General features: G+C 46.0%; 1 protein-coding gene across 3 annotated transcripts in view; it reads left to right on the top strand.

Moving 5' to 3' along the window:
- The window catches only part of NT5C3A (5'-nucleotidase, cytosolic IIIA), a 656918-nt gene that overhangs the window by 368630 nt on the left and 268622 nt on the right, over positions 1-19666 (top strand). For all 3 annotated transcript variants that reach the window (XM_069613233.1, XM_069613235.1, XM_069613234.1), the window contains one exon: positions 6704-6773. In XM_069613233.1, the coding sequence (XP_069469334.1) occupies positions 6704-6773 (70 nt within the window). The remainder of the gene's footprint in view (positions 1-6703; positions 6774-19666) is intronic.

Below are 19666 nucleotides of genomic sequence, written 5' to 3'. Positions count from 1 at the left end.
TGATCACCATATTATCACCTTCAGTATTGAATCAGCCTCTCTACCCACGCCTCCTGTCGCCCCTGCCACTCTCACAAGAGATAAGAAGAACATAACCACGGAAAAACTACTCCCGCTCATCCTCCCTACCCTGAATAATGCTCTTGACACCTGTTCGGACCCTACCACCTTAGCCGACGTTTATAACCAGTCAGTGCTTGCAGCCATTAACTCTATTGCCCCACTCAAACTTAGGAGACTTAAACAACGTGCTCACCTTAACTCGTGGTTTACTCCCCAGCTCAGAGTGCTACGCAAAGAGAAACGTACTGCAGAGTCGTGTTGGAAAAGCCACCCTTCTGACGCCCACAAGGACGGCCTCCTTTTAGCCACCCTTAACTATAAAACAGCCTTACTCCAGGCCAAAAAAGATTCCTACAACATCCGTATTGTGTCAGCCCAGTCTAACACCAAGGAACTTTTCAAAATTCTTAAGGAACTTGAGACACCAGTTACCCCCCCTGACTCATGTACCAAAGATAGTACTTGGTGCACGAACATTCAGACAGCACTCCTGGGAAAAATAGCTACTCTACAAACCAAAATTAGCGATAAACAAAGATCCTTACAGCCTAATCAACCACTGACCACACCCACGCCTAACTCTCACCAAGCCAATCCCCATCATAAACCGTTCTCGTTCTCCCCACTCACCACACTTGAAGTAGAAGGAATCATAAACAATCTCAAACCATCCAACTGCCAAGGGGACCCTTGCCCGGCACCTATCATCAAGGAAGCATCTCACGACCTAGCCCCTTTCATCACAGCAATCATAAATGCATCCTTCAAGACGGGTATTGTCCCGGATAACTTAAAGGATGCGTGGGTTGTCCCACTTATCAAAAAACTGTTGCTTGATCCTAACATCCCAACTAATTTCAGACCCATCACTGTGCTCCCCTTCCTGCTTAAGATCTTGGATCGTGCAGCCTATCTGCAGATTCAAGACTATCTTGAATGCAACAATCTTCTAGGGCTAAGACAATCAGGATTCCGCCCTAAACATGGCACTGAATCAGCCCTGATTGATCTAAAAACTCAGATGGAGACACTAAAGGACAACGGGAAGTTAGCACTACTCCTTCTCCTCGACCTCTCCGCGGCATTCGATTTGGTCAACCACCAAATACTATGCCAACATCTTAAATCTGCGGCCCACTTCTCTGATTCTGCCAATCCCTGGATGCACTCATTCCTGAGTAATAGATCCATGAGGGGCCTTCTCACCTACAGCATCGGCCAACCCCTCCCCCATTCTCTGTGGCGTTCCTCAAGGCTCCTGTGTGTCCCCTATGTTGTACAACATATTCACCAAGCCCCTCTTCGATGTGCTTGACTATCTGGGTGTCTTCTACACCAACTACACGGACGACACCCAGATACTCATCCCTATCACTGGTGACTACACTGCCGACACCAAAGCGTTGAATGATGCCTGGTCATCCAGGCCTGGATGGCACATCACAAGCTTTGCCTTAACGACGAAAAGACGGAGCTCCTACTACTAGGATCAAGCCATCGTCTTAACAAATTAGATCAAGCTTACAAGTCCTTCACCATCGACGGCAACGATATCAAGGTCTCTAAAGACACTAAAACCTTAGGCGTCTACCTGGATTCCACGCTTTCCTTGAACAGACAAATAAATGCAGTAAGCTCGGCTTCAGTCTATACTTGCAAACTTATCACCGCCTGCAGACCCTTTCTAAACTCTCCTAACTGTATCACCCTAGCCAGAACACTTGTCATGGCCAAAATTGACTACTGCAGTGCTCTCTACCTAGGGACCAGTCAGTCCAACCTCAATAAACTGCAAACTGTACAAAACAATGCCATAAGGGCAGCCTTAAACATCCCAAAACGCTCTCATAGCTCCACCGTCAGATTTGACCTACGATGGCTTTCGGTAAAACAAAGAATTGCCTTGAAAACCTTAGCCTTGACCCACAAATGCCTGAACAACAACGCCCCACCCTACCTGTCCTCTCGCCTTACCCTCCACACCACCTCCCAACCCACTAGATCAGCCCAAACTCACAGCCTCACCCTGCCCAGATTTAAACTACAGAAAGCGGGTGGTGTGAGTTTCCCTGTACTAGCTTCCAAACTCTGGAACACTCTCCCTACTCCCATCAGAACCGAATCATCGTTCCTAACCTTCAAGAACAACGCAAAGTCCTGGCTGTTCTCTCACAATTTATGAGGATCTTTACTCAGCCCGCCTTCCACATATAATACAGGTTATGTGTATCTACACGCTCACTGTACTTGTATTATAATCTGCCTATGGTATTTGCCCTGTATACTGTGTATATTTTTGTAACTTATCATGTACCAATTGTTTATGTAACCTGTCCTCAAGAGTACGCACCCGGTTGCCCGTGGGCCTGGTTTGCGCTTTACAAATAAATTAAACTTCAAACTACTCGTTCCTCTAGTTTCTGTACTGCTCTGTGCCTTTCTGTGGGAGGAAGGAATTCATTATAAGAGCACATTTCTTGCATCTCGGTAATGTCCTTTTTGCCCTTTTTGTTTCATTGGCTCTTTCTCGCACAGATTCTTGATCACCTCCCGGTCTGCTCATATGCCTCTAACTTTTCTGTGTTTCCTCATCTACTGAGTGTGGGGGATACGGTGGAACTGAAGTCATGGAGTGCAATGGACTATATATTTTTTTTAATAGTCTAATTTAGTTAAAAATAACCACCATGGCTGACAAACTCGTTCTACAAAGTTTGTGTTTGGCAAATAGTGTGAAATTAGGCAACTCATTCTCTCTCAATATCTCTGTTCCCTTATCTCCCATTATCGGAAGAGTTCTTTGAAACGGGCCATGTGTTGGCAGTAAAGGCTATGAGAAAAATAAGCAGGACTTCAAAACGCTTGGATTTAACTCCGGTTAGGAAAGCAAAGGCCCACTCCACTTCCAGAGAATACCTAGTTGTCTTATTCCCTGCTAAACCAAATGGTGTGATCTTGGTCTTCCTGCTTGCCCACTTAACAAAATGTTCCTATCCCAGCCCAATCACTTTAGTTGGAAGCACATAGAAACAAGCTTAATTCTGGAAAACAAAGCGAAACCCAGGGGCACTTCACTGAATAAACCGATTGCACAATGCCTCCTCACCAAACGCATGCCACTTTTGTAACAAGTGCATTTATTTTTCACAGTCTTCCAAAATTGTACTCAAAACTTATCTTAGAGATTTGCATTCACTTTTCATTATATAAAAGCCAGGCCTATTGATCTTGCCACTGTGTGCTACTAGTTGGTTCCTTCCCTTAATCAACTGCAGTCAGAGAAAATGGCAGAGATCATGTAGTTTTACTTTCTGATTCTGAATGATTATTGCCGGTTTGCTATTTGAATGCACCAAAGCAACAGATTGAAAATAACAAGGATACTACAAAGCCCTGCTGGTGACAGAATCTCATGATAACTTCTTGTTGTTACCGCCAGATTCAATATCAAGATGCTGTGACCGAAGACGGCAATGAGATAAGTGCAAGCAAAACTAAGAATTTCATGCTTTAGTGATGTTTTAAAAAGGACAACCAGAGTTGGCATTTTGAGCTAAGAAATTGCTAGTTTATTTTGATCAAGTTTACGCCTTGCCCCAAATTAGTGACCTCTGTAGGGTAACTCCACAACAACCAGACATAGAAAAGACAACCCGCTAGGGAAAAAGGCTAGGTGCACCCTTTTTCGAGAAGAACAAGAGCTTTAATTTGTATGCAAAATGGAAATGGTGACAGGGTATGATAAGTCCACTGCCGCAGAGCTCTCTCTCGTCATCAAAGTGGTCTTTACTTTATAAACATGAAAATCGTAATTCATGAGACATTCAATATACAGCACATGCTAATAGTTACATATTGACCCTTTTCAAATTGGTTGTGTCGTCTTTTCCTCCATCTTCATCAGACGTGGGTAACAGCCTCTCCATCTTAAAGCGCTACAAAGTAATTTGTTAAGCTTACAAGGCACCACCCTGTTTTTACTCCTAATCACGTGATGTGCACCTGGTCCTCAACATGAACTCGGCAGATAACTTCGGCAGCCTGGTCCTTGCAAACAAAGCAACTCTTTTCTCATCCCAGACACTGAGGTGCCCCCATCGTGCCTCCCTGCTGCAATCTTATAAGTATTGGCATTACCCTTTGCTCTCCCGGGTACACATCAGAGTTTGTTGTTCTCTGCTCCCCCTGTATCAGTTACCCCTCCCAGGAGGTAAGCCCGGTGTCCCACTAATCCATCCACATTGTGAAGGATTTAATAGTATTATTCTTGTACACATGGTAGGTCAAATAGAAGGGCGTTATTCTGGGGGGCACTAGTGTCCTTAATTTCAGTTCGTGTTTTTTTGCAACCCAAGACCTTGCACCTGCTCCCATGAGCGTGGCCTTCGTACTAAGCTGCAGTCCTTCTCCCATTAGGCTGCTCGCATCCCTACCTAATTGTTCAAATGTCTGACTTGATACATTTATATGTGGGTGCACGTGCGTGTTCCTTACCGCGCCTAGGAATTGGAATGTGATAATCAACCAAGGGGTGAGGCCTTGTTCTGTGTCTCCAACGCGATCTGCAAGGATTCAGGCCTATTCTTAAATGCAGCATTCGTTTGTTAGGAGCATTTCACACATGCAGTTTATTCTATGTAACACAAATTGTTTATTTCCCCGATATAAGCTTCCAGAATGTATGCATCTCCCACCAGTTGCTTTCACCAATAAGGTTCCCCCTCCTCCCCCATTCTTTATGCATTCTCCACGTATTAATATATTTTCACCAATCTAAATCATTTGGGAGGGCCGTGATTTGAACATGTATCCTAACACCTGGCAGACGCTGGAAAGGCTTCTTCTTTCCCTTACTGAAAATCTGCAATCAGTTAAGGGTAGAACTCGCTGAGCTCTATAAGTCAGTAATTTGAGACCTAAATATCATGGCTAGAGTTTTAAAGGATTTTCCGGGTAATCACCAAATGACCAGTCTTGCCGCAGTACATACTCTATGGAATATGGCCCAAGTATACCATCTATTTACCTAGTCTAAGGAGAAGGTTTTCTGGATCAATTAAGCAGGAATTCTTGAGGTCCACTCAACGTTGTTAAATCATATTTCCCTTTATTCCTCCTCTTCCCCCATTATTCCTGCAAACTGTAATATTGTAAACAAATCTTTTCAACCTCATCTGTATGGTGCAGGTTTAGTATCTTTCAGTATATGATGTATTAGCTACTTTTATTGTTGCAAATGATGTGTGCTAATTGTTTCCATATGCATCTGTATCTTGGGGCAACAATTGTTCTTAACACCTTTCCTTCTTTATGTGACTCTGTCATACAAGTTTTGCTATGGACTAGAAGGGTTGTTGGTTTGGTGGTTCTAGTTTGTCTCCGTGGTTGTTGCGATCTTTGACATTGCCCCTGAGAACCGGCAATTGCTTGCTAGTGAAATTAACAATGACGTATGTGATGCTCACTTGTATAGACCTGGTGCGTTGAATGGCACCTCCAAATGTATTGAGACTTAATGTTAAGGTATTTGTACCATGCACCATCACCACCGGAGTGGTCCCCAGGCGCTCTGGCTGATCTGAAAAAAGGGGGGGGGGCTTAAGGAATGTGTCTCTGCTGTTGGCATGTGATAAAAGTGAAAACTCTGGGATTCTGGGGATGATGTATGATATGCCATTTATAACGCGCCTATAAACAAGTGTTTTAAGGTACGGCAAGGGATGGGGAACAGAGGGAAGACAGAGACAATGATCTTACTATGCCGGGTGACATTGAGATCGCACAAGTGCAGGGGAGGGCGAGGGGGTAGTGCAGTACATAGGACTACAGTAAAATAATCAAGACAATAAATAAAAAGTGTGGCCAGCTGGTGGCATGTGCATGGGTAAGTGCAGACATCAGGTGACAAGTGCTGGTAGGGGCTGTAAGGATACAGAACAGTCCCCGAGTGCAAGGGTTGCTGGGGAGCAGTGCAGGTGTGCAACTGGCGGGGAGGGGACCTGGGCCCGAGATCAGATGGTAGTCAGGTAATCAGTGCAGTTTCAGTTTCAGCCAGGATGTCAGCAGGGGAGCGGAGGAGAGAAAGCAGAAGCAAAGAGGAAGGTCTTGAGTTACTTCTGGAACCGGAGATGGTTCTCCTCAAGTTTCAGAGAGGCTGTTCCAAAGGGAGGCCTCAGCTGAAGAAAGAGATCTACTAGCAACTCGTTGCTTGGAGAAGCGACTGAACCTGAGGGAGTTGGAGGTGGATGAGCGAAGAGCTTGAGAAGGAAAATATTTAGGAAGGGAAATATGCTCTGGTTCCAAGAGGTTCCATGTTTTGTATATTAATACATGTTTAACTTCAAAATGTAACCGCCAGTGGAGAATAAGGAACATTCTCAAAACAGTTATTTTCTAATGCTTGACGGTTATGTAATTCATGTTAATTCATTGCAAGGACTGGTAAGTAATGGCAGTGAAGTTGCAGCATACGATTAATCATAACTATTTGAAAAGGAGCCTACTATAATGGAACTGTGGATTGCTCATTAAGTACGCAACATTTAGAGCTTGCAGTTGTTTTATGTACTCCTACTCACTCTTTAATGGCCACGCTGAACACAATTCACTATCATTTTTATATTTCTTTTTTCTTTTGTAGATAATCACAGACTTTGATATGACACTAAGTAGATTTTCACATAATGGAAAAAGATGTCCAACATGCCACAGTAAGTATATTTCACTACCTTAAACGCAACCTATTTTATATTCAATGTATATTGTTTAATGTAGTCCAATGGGGTAGAACACACTGAAGCCATGAGTGCAGACTGAAGCACTGATTCCAATGCTGGCCATGCATTGTTTGATGCCCGCAATATATAGTTGACTTGTAAAATAATTGCCTGTAATTCTTCATCCCTGGGTTTTGCAGTGCAGATTTTTCCCGCCAGACCATAGCTTTCTATCCACCACTGCTTTCTACTGAAACATAGATGTAGGTAAACTGACTGGTAAGAAGCAGTTAGGGATGACAATGGTGTTGGTTCCAAGTGGGCCCTGTCGTTTCACTGGCCACTGAATCTATTCTGAAAGCATCAATGTTTTAATTTAGAGGGGAACCCTTCATTTTTTGTGTGACTATTCAAAATGTCTGAAACACCTGCTCTGAGTGGAAGATAAGTAATGTATTGCTTTGCCTTGATTAGGCACATTTTACTGTTCTTTTGTTCAATCTTTCAGTTCAATCGCCTTATGTCATTGTTCCAAAAAATTGTATTGTTGAAGACGTTAGAATAAGTACAGTGGTCCGTTTTAATAGTAGCTAAATGAAAGTAACACTTGAAGTTACACTCCCACGACCTGCTAACTATGAGATAGTTGCGTAGTAATGCTGCAGGTGCAAGCATAACTTGCCAAAGAATGTGAGCTCCCCTTTACTGAGCAGCAACAAGGTCAAATAACTGGTTCTATGGGAGGATGCCTACTCATTCACTCATCTCAGTGAACAAAATCCCATAAAACTGGGTTCTGCAGTCTCTGGCTCACCGTATGTTTTTAACTAAAACCGCCATTCCTAGTCAGCAAGGTCTATAATGAAGTATCATGGGAGTTGTAGTCCAAAACATCCGGATAGCCCCAGGGTGAAGACCACCCGTGCCATAAATCAAGTTATTTAGCTTTGTTCTTTTTTGTTAGAGGGGCTTTCGTGCTTTTGGCAAACTGGGAAAAGCGTGGGGTTTCACCATAGGTGGTGTTAGGGAGAATTCTCATTCTATGGGTAATTTCCCTTATCTAGTGAGTTTATTTTTTCCACTTGGTAAGAGTGTGAGCTTTTCCCCCACTCTTACCCGTGTTTTGCCATGTGTATTTCATCTGTTTTTGTGATTGTGGACTCTGGAGTACACCACTTCAGTAGCCCCACTCTTTTGTGTGTTACACAGCCCCTTCAGTGCAGTGACACAGGGTTGTCTTTTAGACTTCCCACCGACTCCATTTCTGGGGCTGACTACTGTCCCCCAGAAAAGGGTAAAGTTGCCATTAACTTTACATAGTCATTTAACCACAGATCCAGTACACCCCATCTTACATGGAGTATTGAAAAGGGTTCATTCTTAGCCCTTTTTATCTGTACCTCTTGGAGCATTGTTTTGCTCCCTTAACATTAAGACTTGACTGGTGGCAGTGGTATCTACCCTAATTTTCCTACCGCGGTTATATTACATAACGTGGTATTGTTTTAGGCTATTTTAGTAGCCCTGAACTTTAAACCCGCAAGCCCAAATACTTTTTATTTCGGGTCCGGTTGGGTTTAATTGCCATTTCTTTTTGTTAACATCCTTCTTGGGTCTTTCTTTGCGCGGCAAACCAGGTTTGCCTGCTTTGTTCGCTGACCTTTGGCGGGCTTCTGACCAGAAGCCCTCCTTTGGCGTCTGGGCGTCTAGGTGGGCTGAATGTGAGGGAGGGGTGTAGTCACCCCCTGCACAGGGTCTGCTTGGAGACCCAAGTCGCACTTTGTGTTGACTGTGTCTGTCAAATCCTAATGTACTTACCTTGAATTTACTGGCGCAAGTGGAATTGGTTGTGTGTAGTGTATTTTACGTGTGGTTTTGAATTTATAGAAGTGAAGTGTTTTATAACAGATGGTTTAAAAATAAATGTACTTCTATTTTTTACCTGAAATCTTGAGTCGGTCTTTGCTTGAGTCACAGTAATTGTGGTCCTTTGTGTAATCTCTGCTACTGCTCATTTACTCTTGAGATGAGTCTGGCTGCTCCACTACTGCTACCACTTTAACAGTGTAGTACAGGCTTGTACCAAAGGTGAACTTGTATTACCAGTTGTAGTCTTAATTGTGTGTAGTGGTCCCTAAGGGCACTGCGCAGGATTCTGCCTGACAGGTGTCTATGCGAAAGTGGGCAGTAGAGGCTGAATCAACATGCGCATCACTTAGTCTTTAGCTATATGGTTTGTTTTAGGTTTTGATATTTGGGTTAGCAGCATGTTCTCTGTTGAGAGGTGTGTTGCCCACACCTGTTGTATTAGCATGAAAGTGTTGGGCCCTTAGCTCAGTTGGGTATTTTGCGGCGAGCCACGGGTATCCAAGGCTTGGTGATCTTATAGAAGTTGGCTCTGGTGGGCTGCTGTGCCTTTCGGCTGCTTTTCTCCTCAGCTGGTCTCTGTAACTATCCAAATATCAGCCGCAGAGAACAGCAGCAGAGGAGAACAGTAGCCCACTGCAAAACACACAACTGAACTAAGGAACTGGCTCCACTTTACCAACAGGATCGTCCAACCAGCAAGCCAGTCACCCATCACCATGGGCAGCCAAGAATCAATTTAGCCTTGAGAAAGACCCTGATGGGTCGAAACATGTGTCGGCTGACCTACCAAAATCACTGATTAAATCCTATATATGAAAAACTAGAAAAACATAATCTTCCTTATCTGCGCAAGCATTACGGGGTCCAACCCTTTCACCATAAGTGAACATGGGTAACTTAGAGGTGAGCCATTTGCTCTCTGTGCATAGAGAGACCCAGCGCCACAGCCTCGTTTGTTTTCGGATGAAGGGCTTCCACATTTTTTGGCAAATATTCACATTTCGGTGACTCCTTTGGTGATGGTGAATGGCTCTGAATTGTGTCTGCTCCCCTGTTATTAATAAAGCACTAGTTGGGGCCTCAGTCATATCACTTTTCTTTTCATACATTTCTGTTGCACGTGCCAAGCTTATGCCACATATATATGATCATAGAAGATGCCAGAAAATGCACACCTTTTGCTTTTCTCTTGTGGAGCCCAGTGATAGTTCCTTGTTTGGCCCAGGAACAATCTACCATAACATTGCCTACCCTACTCCATTGCTCAGACCTTTATGGATAATTGTAATGTAACTAATGAAAACAACTGTTTGTGATAGGCTTCCACTATCCGACAGGTATATGTTTTATCTTATTTATTTATTCGTATTTGTAGAGCGCGCAACAGCCCGAGGGCATCGTGGTGCTTGTTACAGAGTGTGAAGCAGAGCTTAGTTACAAGATGAGGAGCATATATACAATTGATTTGACATATTTTACATTATACATTGAGGAGAGGGAAGTATGAAGTTGGTGTGGATGTATGCATGGGGTGAGAGTTAGTTGAAAAGGGAGGTTTTCAGATTTCTCCGGAAGGCTGTGAGAGAGGTCTCGGCTCTGAAGGTAGTAGGGAGCGCATTCCCAAGCTTAGGGGCTACGTACGGGAAGCCTATCCCGCCTGCTTTTGCCCTGTTGATGTGCGGAATGTTGAGTAGATTTGTGTAGCGTGTTCTGGTGGGCCGGGAGGAGGTGGTTCTGGATAGAGTTTCTGATAGGTATGAGGATGCCGTGAAGTTGAGGCATCTGTGAGTGGTAGTGAGGATTTTAAAGGAAATGCGGTCTTTGACCGGGTGCCAGTGAGCTGCCTGTCTGGCTTGAGAGACGTGATCTCTTCTTGGGATGCTTAATGCTGTTCCTAGCGAGTTGTTTTGGGTGATTTGAAGTCTGTTTAAGTTTTTTGTAGAAGTGCCTGCTAGAAGCGCATTGCACTAGTCTAGCTTAGCACCTATAGTTGCTCTGGCTATTGAGAGGCAGTTTGTCTTGGTTAGGTAGGGTTTAATGGCATTGATGAGTTTGGTGCTTAGAGCGGATTCAGAGACAATGGCACTTACTTGCTTGTTCATAGATAGGGTGGCATCAATGTGAACCGCTAAGGTTTTTACAGACAATGAGACGGGAATTATGGAGTTATCTATGTTAAAATTAGTGTAAAGGCAGTCTAGCTTGGTTAGTGTAGCCTTTTGGCCAAAAATAAGAATCCGTTTTATCTCCATTGAGGCATAGGTCGCTTGTCGCCATCCAAGCTTGGGTCGTGGCATAGATTTGGTGTAGAGCATTTGTATCTTGGTCGTATGAGCCTGTTAGTGGTAGGATTAGTGGTAGGAGTACTTGGGTATCGTCAGCATAGTTTGTATATGCAATCGCAAGTGCATCAAGCATGTCGAAGAGAGGCTTCGTAAATAGATTGTATAGAGTTGGAGCTGTACATGAGCCCTGTGAGACTCCACAATGAATGGTAGTAGGGGCTGCCTTTCCTATGTTGGAGAACTTTCGTTGCTTTACCTTCTAGGAAGGAGGTGATCCAGGAGCCTTCTTGTTTGGAGAATTGTGCTGCTTGCGTAAGATGGGCGGTAAGGGTCTTGTGATCCACAAGATCAAAGGCCGCCGAGAGGTCTAGGAGGAGGAGGAGGAGGGGGGCAGGTTTGCCTTTGTCCAAGATATGAGTGATTTGTTTTTTTAAGTCTAATGCTGTTTCAGTGCTGGGCCCTTTACGGAACCCGGACTGTCTTTCCTAGGACAGAATTTGTATCCAGGTACAGTTGGATCTGGCTGTGTGCCCCCTTGTCCAGAATTTTGAGAAGAAAGGAGACAGTGGTTATAGGCTGGTAGTTGTTAGGCTGGGCAGGATCTACGGTAGGCTTTTTCAAGAGAGGGCGCACCCACGCCTCTTTGAGGCTGTCAGGAACGATGCCCGATTTAAATGAGGTGTTGATGAAGGCGTCAGGAGAGGGGCAAAAGCCTGGGCACAATACTTGATAATCTTAGTTTGGCAAATGTCTCCTTTGCATAGCGATGGTTTAAGGTGTTTGAGGAGGTCTATTACTTCAGATTCTGAGATGTCCTTAAAAGAGAATTTAGGGAGATGGGATACTTTGTGTTCGTGGGGGGTTTGGGAGGGCCGGTTCTGACTCAGTAGAGCTTTATAGTGATCCTGAATTTCCTTTTGTAGAAGGTCTATTTTGCTCAGCATTGCGGCTTGTATGCTTGCGCACCAAGCTTCATCTTTGATTTCGTCAGTGCTGGTGGGGAGGTGCAGTGAGTTCATTGAAGATATTGAATAGTTTTTTAGTTTGGGAGTTAGCATTGGATATTCTCAGATTGAATTAATTAGATTTGCCAGTGATGATGGCCTCTTTATACTTCAATGCATTCTATTTGAAGCTTTCTTCTTTGGATGCGCCACAGGGGTTGGTCTGCCAATTCTTTGAGAGCCAGACGTTTGTTTGAGCACAGAGCTTGGAGCTCTTCAGTGAACCAAGAGTTTCTGTGAAAGGACTTTTTCTCCTTCTCGTGTTAGAGTGGAGCTATAGAGTTGACGGCATTGGTGAGGGTGTCCTTAAAAATATCTGCTAGAATGTTGGGGTCCTGCGAGAAGGGTTGTAATAGGCCTGGTGTGTCTAGATAGGGACGGAGGTTGTCCGCGCTGAGCTTTTTTGAACTTCTTACTTGCGAATTAGGGGGGTATGTGGAAGTTTAGGTACAGGAGACAGTAGGGATGGTAAATTGAATGCAATTGTGGTCTGTCCACGGATAGGCAAGTTTAGATGTGATGGAGGAGGCACAGTTGTGATCAACAACCCAGTCAAGGGTATGGCCTTTAGAGTGTGTAGGGCTGAGGATTTTCTGGGTGAATCCTAGGTCTGAGAGATCTTTGGCAAGCGTGGTTCCGGCTTTATCATTAGGATCATTGTAGCCTAGGTTCAGGTCACCTAAGAGTATAGTTTTAGTAGATTGTTTAATGTTATTGCTGAGTAGGTGGGTGAGGTGTCCCTGAAAGTCTGCTGGGAGTCCTGGGGGCCGGTATAGGACGTGGATATTGATGGTGGTGTTGGGTGACGGCGATAGTTTGACAGATAAGATGTCTGCGTTGCCCTGCCAGAGGTGAGGAATGGGCCTGATGGATAATGCATCTTTGTAGATTAGTGCAACCCCCCCCCCCCCCCCTCCTATTTTGGATGGCCTGTCCTGTCACAGGATGGTGTAGCCTGGAGGCAAGGCTAGAATGATGGCTGGCCCAGATGCCTCATGTAACCATGTTTCAGTGATGCCTAATATGTCTAAGTCTTGACTGTGTAGGAGGTTGTTTATTTCAAGAGCGTGAGTGGGGAGATAGCGCACGTCAAGCAGGGCGCATTTGAGGTTTAATAGCTGTGGGCGTTTGTCTACGCGTGGTTTAGATGGGCAGGCTTTGGGTGGAGAATTGGATGGCTTGGTGAGAGAGAGCGCAGGCCTGGTGATGTGTGGCTGTGCTGGCCTTACTTTAGGAGTATGGAGGCAGGTACTGAAGTGAGGTGTCTCGCAGAGGTGCGGGTTCCTAATCTGAGATTTCTTAGTGTGGTAGGCGTGGGGGAACCATTGTATGCATCGCAAGAATGCGTGATCTGAGTCTAGCAAATCTCGTGACGTGATTGAAAGGGTGCAGCAGAGCATACTCAGAATCCCTTGTAGTATGGTGGAAATCCAGTTCTCGTGGTATTAAAAGCAGCAGAGCGCTCTGAAATGGTGTAGGAAGGTGGTGTCCAGGTGGTAATAGAGTTCGTAGGAATGGTGGGTTGGTGGATAATGTTGCTGGCTGAGTGGAGGGTGAAGAGTAGGGAGAGGATGGTAAGGTGAGCAATATGCTAGTAGTGGAAGACTTTCAGCCTCATGGTGTAATGGACCATAGGGTAAGTGGCGAGGTTGGATGTCTTCATCTTGAACTTTTGTTATGCACTCTTACCTAGAAGAAGCTCAGTCATTCGTGGTTTTGCACTAATCAGTGGCCCCAGGCCTCAGCAGTGCGGACCACTGGTAAGCCTAATAGTGTAATATCTGTTTCTGTAACTGCAGTCCATATGTAGTTTGTGTAGAACAGCAAGGTGATACCATTTTAGCTGGGTTTCCTGCTACAACTTGGGTTTCTTTGGTTGACCTTGTTGATTGGGGTTCTTTTGTTGAAGCTGCACCAACATGGGTCAGGACCAGCTCTGACCTGTGGCAAGAGCCAACGGTAGTGAAAAACCCAAGAAGTTGAAGATTGTCTTCTCTTGTCTCAATTTTTAAAAAAACTGTGAAAAATTGCAACCATTTGGGGAAAAGATTGCCAGTCTTGGTCATTTTAATATCCATAATTGTTAATAGTTTGATTGCCCAGGATTTCTTCTCACATGTAGAAATATTGGGTTCAAAGGAACACACATCCCACTTTGTTACAAATTCTGAGGAAAGTTATAACCTACCTCGAAATGGCCCAACAAAAATCCATATAACCAGATCACTAGCACTGTTAAGAGTTAACAGCAGCTTGTGGTTGGTACTAAATAAGTCAGCTATACCATCTACAGAAGTTTCAGAACTGTGGTTGCGGCTGAAACTCTGCCTTAAACCATAGGACTCCCATCACCCTTGCCTTGAAAGCCTTCCATTGGCTACCAACAGCTAAACAGAATATTCTCAAGCATTTTGCATTGCCGTCATATCCTAGAACTAAACACTGAAATCAACAAATATGTCCCAGGTACAATACTAACATCACACCTCATTAAATACTTGACTGCATCATAGTTTTAAAAACTGAAACAAGGAGGCCTTCAAAGTGGTGTGATCTAAGCAATGGAACAACTTTCCACTTAGCCTGAAACTATAACCAAACTAGAGTACATTCTAAAAGAATTTAAACATGGTTCTTGGAACAGTTTTTCAAGGAAGCTCAATACCCTACGATCCAGAACAACCCCAATCCAAAAATAAGACTGCTCAGCATTTTCTCTGGCAATGTAAGAACTCATCCCCCAAGCACTTCCACCTTACTTAATAGCCCGTTTTTAGAAATTCTAACCAGGAGTTTGCTTCCCCTGTTTCTTTAAATGCTTATAGGATTTGTTGCCCCAAGCACTTGTCCCACTATTGATTTATACACTTGCAGACTTGTAAACACATATTACGAAGTGGCCACTCTGACGAAGAATCTTGACCTTTTGTCACTTTATCTGACTGTTCTATGTATAGCTGTATACTCTTACCTATAATGTGTTCTATATGCTCCCTACTTATTATTTAACTTTGGTGGAGCGGTAATTTCTAGCTTGTACCTTTCATACTAGCTGTGAGGCGAAATGGCAAAGAGTGTTCATGGAATGCATGTGTGGTAAAACCATCAAGATGAAAAGTATTCAGCTAAGGAATGCTCTACACCAGAAGAGCTGGGAAATGTAATCATTGCCTAGTTTTTTTTTTTTTTTAAATATATTTATATTGGTTTTCTGAACAACAAAGAGCTCTGAAAAAAGATTACATTAGGGCACATGCCCCTATCAACTTCAAACAAAGACCGTAACTCTCCAATGTATTCACCCCCCCCCCCTCCCCTCAAAATCCCCCTTCTTGGGGCACAGGCTCCACGTTTCCATGGATAATTTCTTCGGGCAGCGCCGACTGGGCATATAAACAGACGCAATAAATCAGCTTTCCTTAGAAGCGTAAAATAAGTTCAATCCTGAAACTGGTTTCGGGCCGGGTGGAGTGGCCATATCACCTTTCAGGCTCGCAGTTTGTGCTGGCGAACACCTCCATGAATTGTAGCCAGTCGGCCTCGAGCTGCGAGCTGTAGCCATGAAGTGCTGCTGTTAGTCTATCCATAAAATAAATGTCCTTGGCCACTGTCACCCATTCTCTCCTTGAGGGGAGTGCTGCTCTCTTCCATGTCCTGGCCCGTGCAGCCCTAGCTGCTAGGAGTAAGGAGTGTGTCAAGTCCGGGAGCTTCTCCCAGTGCTCATCCTTCTGCTGTAGCCCAAATAATAGTGTGAGTGGCTCCAAAGGATAGACTCCTTCTCCCGCGTCCTTAAGCCAACTGAGCACCTCTGACCAATAAACTTGGACCTTCTCGCAGGACCACCACATGTGCCAATAGTTGGCCCTCTCACCGCAACCGTGGCAACACAATGGGGCAACGTCTGGGAACATCCTGGAGAGGGTGATCGGGTCATATTGCCACCTATGAAGAAGTTTGATGGCATGTGTCTTGTACTGGCAGGAAATCGATGTCTTGAATGCCCTGCTACATAATTTCCACCAGAGCCCATCCCCAATGTCCCAGCCCAGGTCCCTTTCCCATTTCCCTCTAAGACTTTTAATCGATCCCTCACGGGGGATTAAGAAAGCTCCGTACAGGAGAGAGATAAGGCCTTTCATTTCCGTGTGGGAGTCTAGGATTTTCTCGACCGGGGTGAGCTTTCTTTGTATGCAGGGCTTTAGCTTTGGTTTCATGAGAATTCCCGTAAGGCGAAGGTATAGAAGTGGGGAGAGCCTGCCAATTCCCAGAGCCTCTTCGAGCTCCTGGATGCTTATGAAGGTGTCCTCCCTCACCAGTTGGCCGACCCTGCAGAGGCCTGCGTCGAACCATGACTGGTAGTGTTCGTGGCCTGGGATTTCCTCTAGCACTGGAGTGGACCAGATGTGGCTCAGGGGCGAGGGCCATGTCGTGACTTTCTCTCTATTTCCCTTCCCCGCTAGCGCTTTCCACATTGTACCCAGTATCGGGTGATCCCTGATTCTTTTGGGGAGCTTTTTTAAAGGGACCCATAGCCATTCGCCTACAGTGACTAGGTGCAGGTAGTGATTTTCAATGTATACCCATTGTTTATTGGGGTCCTCTCTAAGATGTGGGGCCAAGGCCCTGAGTTGGGCTGCCCTGTGGTAGACTGTCAAGTCCGGCAAGGCGACCCCCCCTCTATCTTTGGGAAGGGTGAGGGTCTCATACCCTATTCTGTGTCTCCGGCCCTGCCATATAAACTTCATTATGCGCCTCTTGGCTTCTCTGAGGTATGTGTCTGGGGCTTCCAAGGGGAGCATCTGGAAGACATACAGCACTCTGGGGAGCAGGTTCATTTTTATGGCATTTATCCTTCCCATCCAGGAGATCTGCCCCTTCCCCCAGCTTTCCATTTCTCTGAACAGTTTATCAAATAGTGGGGGGTAGTTGGCCTGGTTCAGATCCTCACCGGGGCGTACTATGTTGATCCCCAGGTATTTTATCCCTTCTGTACAGATCTGCAGGCGTAGTGGGATAAGTTCAGTAACATTTCTATCCATATCAGAGGCAAACGGAAAAATCATGGACTTGCTAATATTCACCTTAAAGCCTGAGAATCGACCGTACTGTTCAATTTCCTGCAGGGCTGCCGGGACTGACCTTGTTGGTTCCCGGAGGTGAAGCAAGATATCATCTGCGTAAAGACCCTGTTTAAAGGTACGTTCCCCCACCTCAATTCCCTGAACCCCCGGGGAGCCCCTGATATACTCTGCCAATATTTCCATTGTCATGGCGAAGAGGAGTGGGGAAAGAGGGCAGCCCTGCCTCGTACCTCTTTGGAGGTGGAAGACTCGTGACAGGCACCCATTGACTGTGACTCTGGCAATTGGTGACACATATAAGGCTTTGATCGCTCGTATAATCCCAGTTCCCAGCTCCAGTTTCTTGAGTACCCCCTGGAGGAATTCCCAGTCGACCCGGTCGAACGCCTTCTCTGCGTCGATCGAGACCAAAACTGAGTTTCCACCCCTTGTCGCTGCCTCCCTCATCAGATGTAGGGTCTTCCGCATTGTGTCGGCCCCCTGCCTACCCTGTATAAAACCCACCTGATCGGGATGAACTAGCCTCGGCATATGACCGTCGAGCCTAGTAGCAATGATCCTGGTGAATAGCTTTGCATCCACATTCAGGAGGGAAATAGGTCTATAGGAGCGGCTATCCGCCGGGTCCTTCCCCTCCTTCGGGATTACTGTAATTAGCGCTTTGCCAAAGGATGTGGGCGCTCTGCCTGTCTCCATTATGTGCGAGAAGAGACCTGCCAGGAACCCTGCCAGGAGGCCCGAGAAGGCCTTGTAAAAGCCTGCCGTGAACCCATCCTCTCCTGGGGCCCTACCCCTCTTCAGGCCCGCTATGGCTCTTAGTACCTCCTCCTCCGTTATCGGGGCATCGAGGATTGATGCTTCTAGGGGTTCAAGAGCCGGGAGGGTGACCCCCTTGAGATAATCATCCAAGGCTTCCTTTTCCGTCTTCCCCTCTCTCCCATACAGGGCCTCATAAAAAGACGCAAATTTCTCTGCAATCTCTTCCGGGTCGGATACGTCCCCTTCTTCCCCACTACTTCACCTCGCCACCCATCTATCCGCCCTCTGGCCTCGAAGTTTTGCTGCCAGCATGGCGTCCGCCTTGTCCCCTTTTTCATAGTATTTTTGACGTAAATGTTGGAGTCCCGCTACAATCTTGCCCGTCTCCATTTCCCGCAATTCTTGTCTCTTTTCCCTTGCGATGCCCAGGTCCCTCTCTCTCTCTCTGTCTCCATCTTCCCCTCCGACCTTTCTAACGTATTTATCTCTGATCTTAATCTGTGGGTCAGGAGGGTCCTAACCCTTTTTTTGGAGGCCCTTTCACTAATTAGCCTACCCCTCCAGGTTGCCTTTGCCGCCTCCCACACAATCTCCCTGTTGACTTCCCCCGTGTCATTCACCTCAAAGAATTCTCTAATCGCTGTTGCCATTTCTTCCTTAAAGACCACGTCTCTCAACAGGAAATCGTTGCATTTCCATAGAGATTCCCTGGGTTTTAGGCCTGCCATACAGACGTCCGACCAGACCATGTCGTGGTCTGACCAGCTAACGGGCCGAATCTCACAGGCCTCTATTCTGCTCATGTGCTGGTTTCCAATGAAAAGATAATCTATTTTAGTTCTAGTGCCATGGGCCGCAGAGTGGAAGGTGTATCCCTTGCGCCTCGGGTGCAGCTCCCGCCATATGTCCACCAGCCCCTGCTCCCACATTATTTCCTGCAACGCCCCGTGAGGCGTTCCCCCACTGCTATTCGGAGGGCCCACTATGGTCCAGCTCTCGGTCCGCCCACATATTAAAGTCCCCCCCCCAGGAGCAAAAGGCCATCTGCTTTAGCCATCACCTCCCCCAGGGCCTCTTGAACGAATTCCCTCTGACCCGTGTTGGGGCAATATATTGTTGCAAGGGTGACTCTGGTATTATGTAACTTACCGGACACTACCAGGGCCCTCCCATCATCCCTCTCCCAAGTGGACACTTCCATTAATTTCTGATTCCTATGGAGCAGGATACCGACTCCTCCTTTCTTTATGTGGCCGGATGCCCAGAAGGTCTGACCCACGTGTGGTCCAGGGATGGCCCTCACCTCCCCCCTCACCGTCCTGGTTTCTTGTACAAACACAATATCCACTCTCCCGTTTCTCATTTCCCTTCCTAGGAGGGAGCGCTTCGTTGGGGAGTTAAGCCCCTTGACGTTAAGGGAGCCCATCCTAAGCGACTCGACCCGGCCCCTTTCTTCATTGTCTGTCATTGCTCCTCTCTGATGGATTAATTGTTTTCCCGGTCCTGTGAGAACTGCCCCGCTTCTTTGCCAAGCTGGATATATCCTGTGCCCCAAGGTCTTTGTCTCCCATCCCCTCGCCTCCCCCCTCCCTTTTCTCTCCCTCCTGCATGACGCCTGCCAACGGGCAAGCCACCAGGGTGTGAGCGTGTTCCTGCACCGCAGTTCTCTTGATGAAGCTCGCGTCCCCGGCCGGGGTTGCTAACAAACTAATCTTGATCTTCCAGTTGGTTTGTCTTACTTGTCTTACTTCACCTAGTCCCCTTCGGCCTCTGATGTCGGGGTGTTCGGTTTCCTGAATTTCCTTCTGCCCTTTGTCTTCTTCTTCGTGGCCCAGCCGGTTCTCTCCTGGTGTCACCCGATGCTTGGGTGCCCAACTCGTCGTCCTCCC

This window comes from Ambystoma mexicanum, chromosome 5p, assembly GCF_040938575.1.
Source record: "Ambystoma mexicanum isolate Mex_15411 chromosome 5p, UKY_AmexF1_1, whole genome shotgun sequence".
NCBI classification, from domain to species: domain Eukaryota; kingdom Metazoa; phylum Chordata; class Amphibia; order Caudata; family Ambystomatidae; genus Ambystoma; species Ambystoma mexicanum.
Note: the sequence above shows the minus strand (reverse complement) of the source record. Positions and strands in the feature narration are given on the sequence as shown.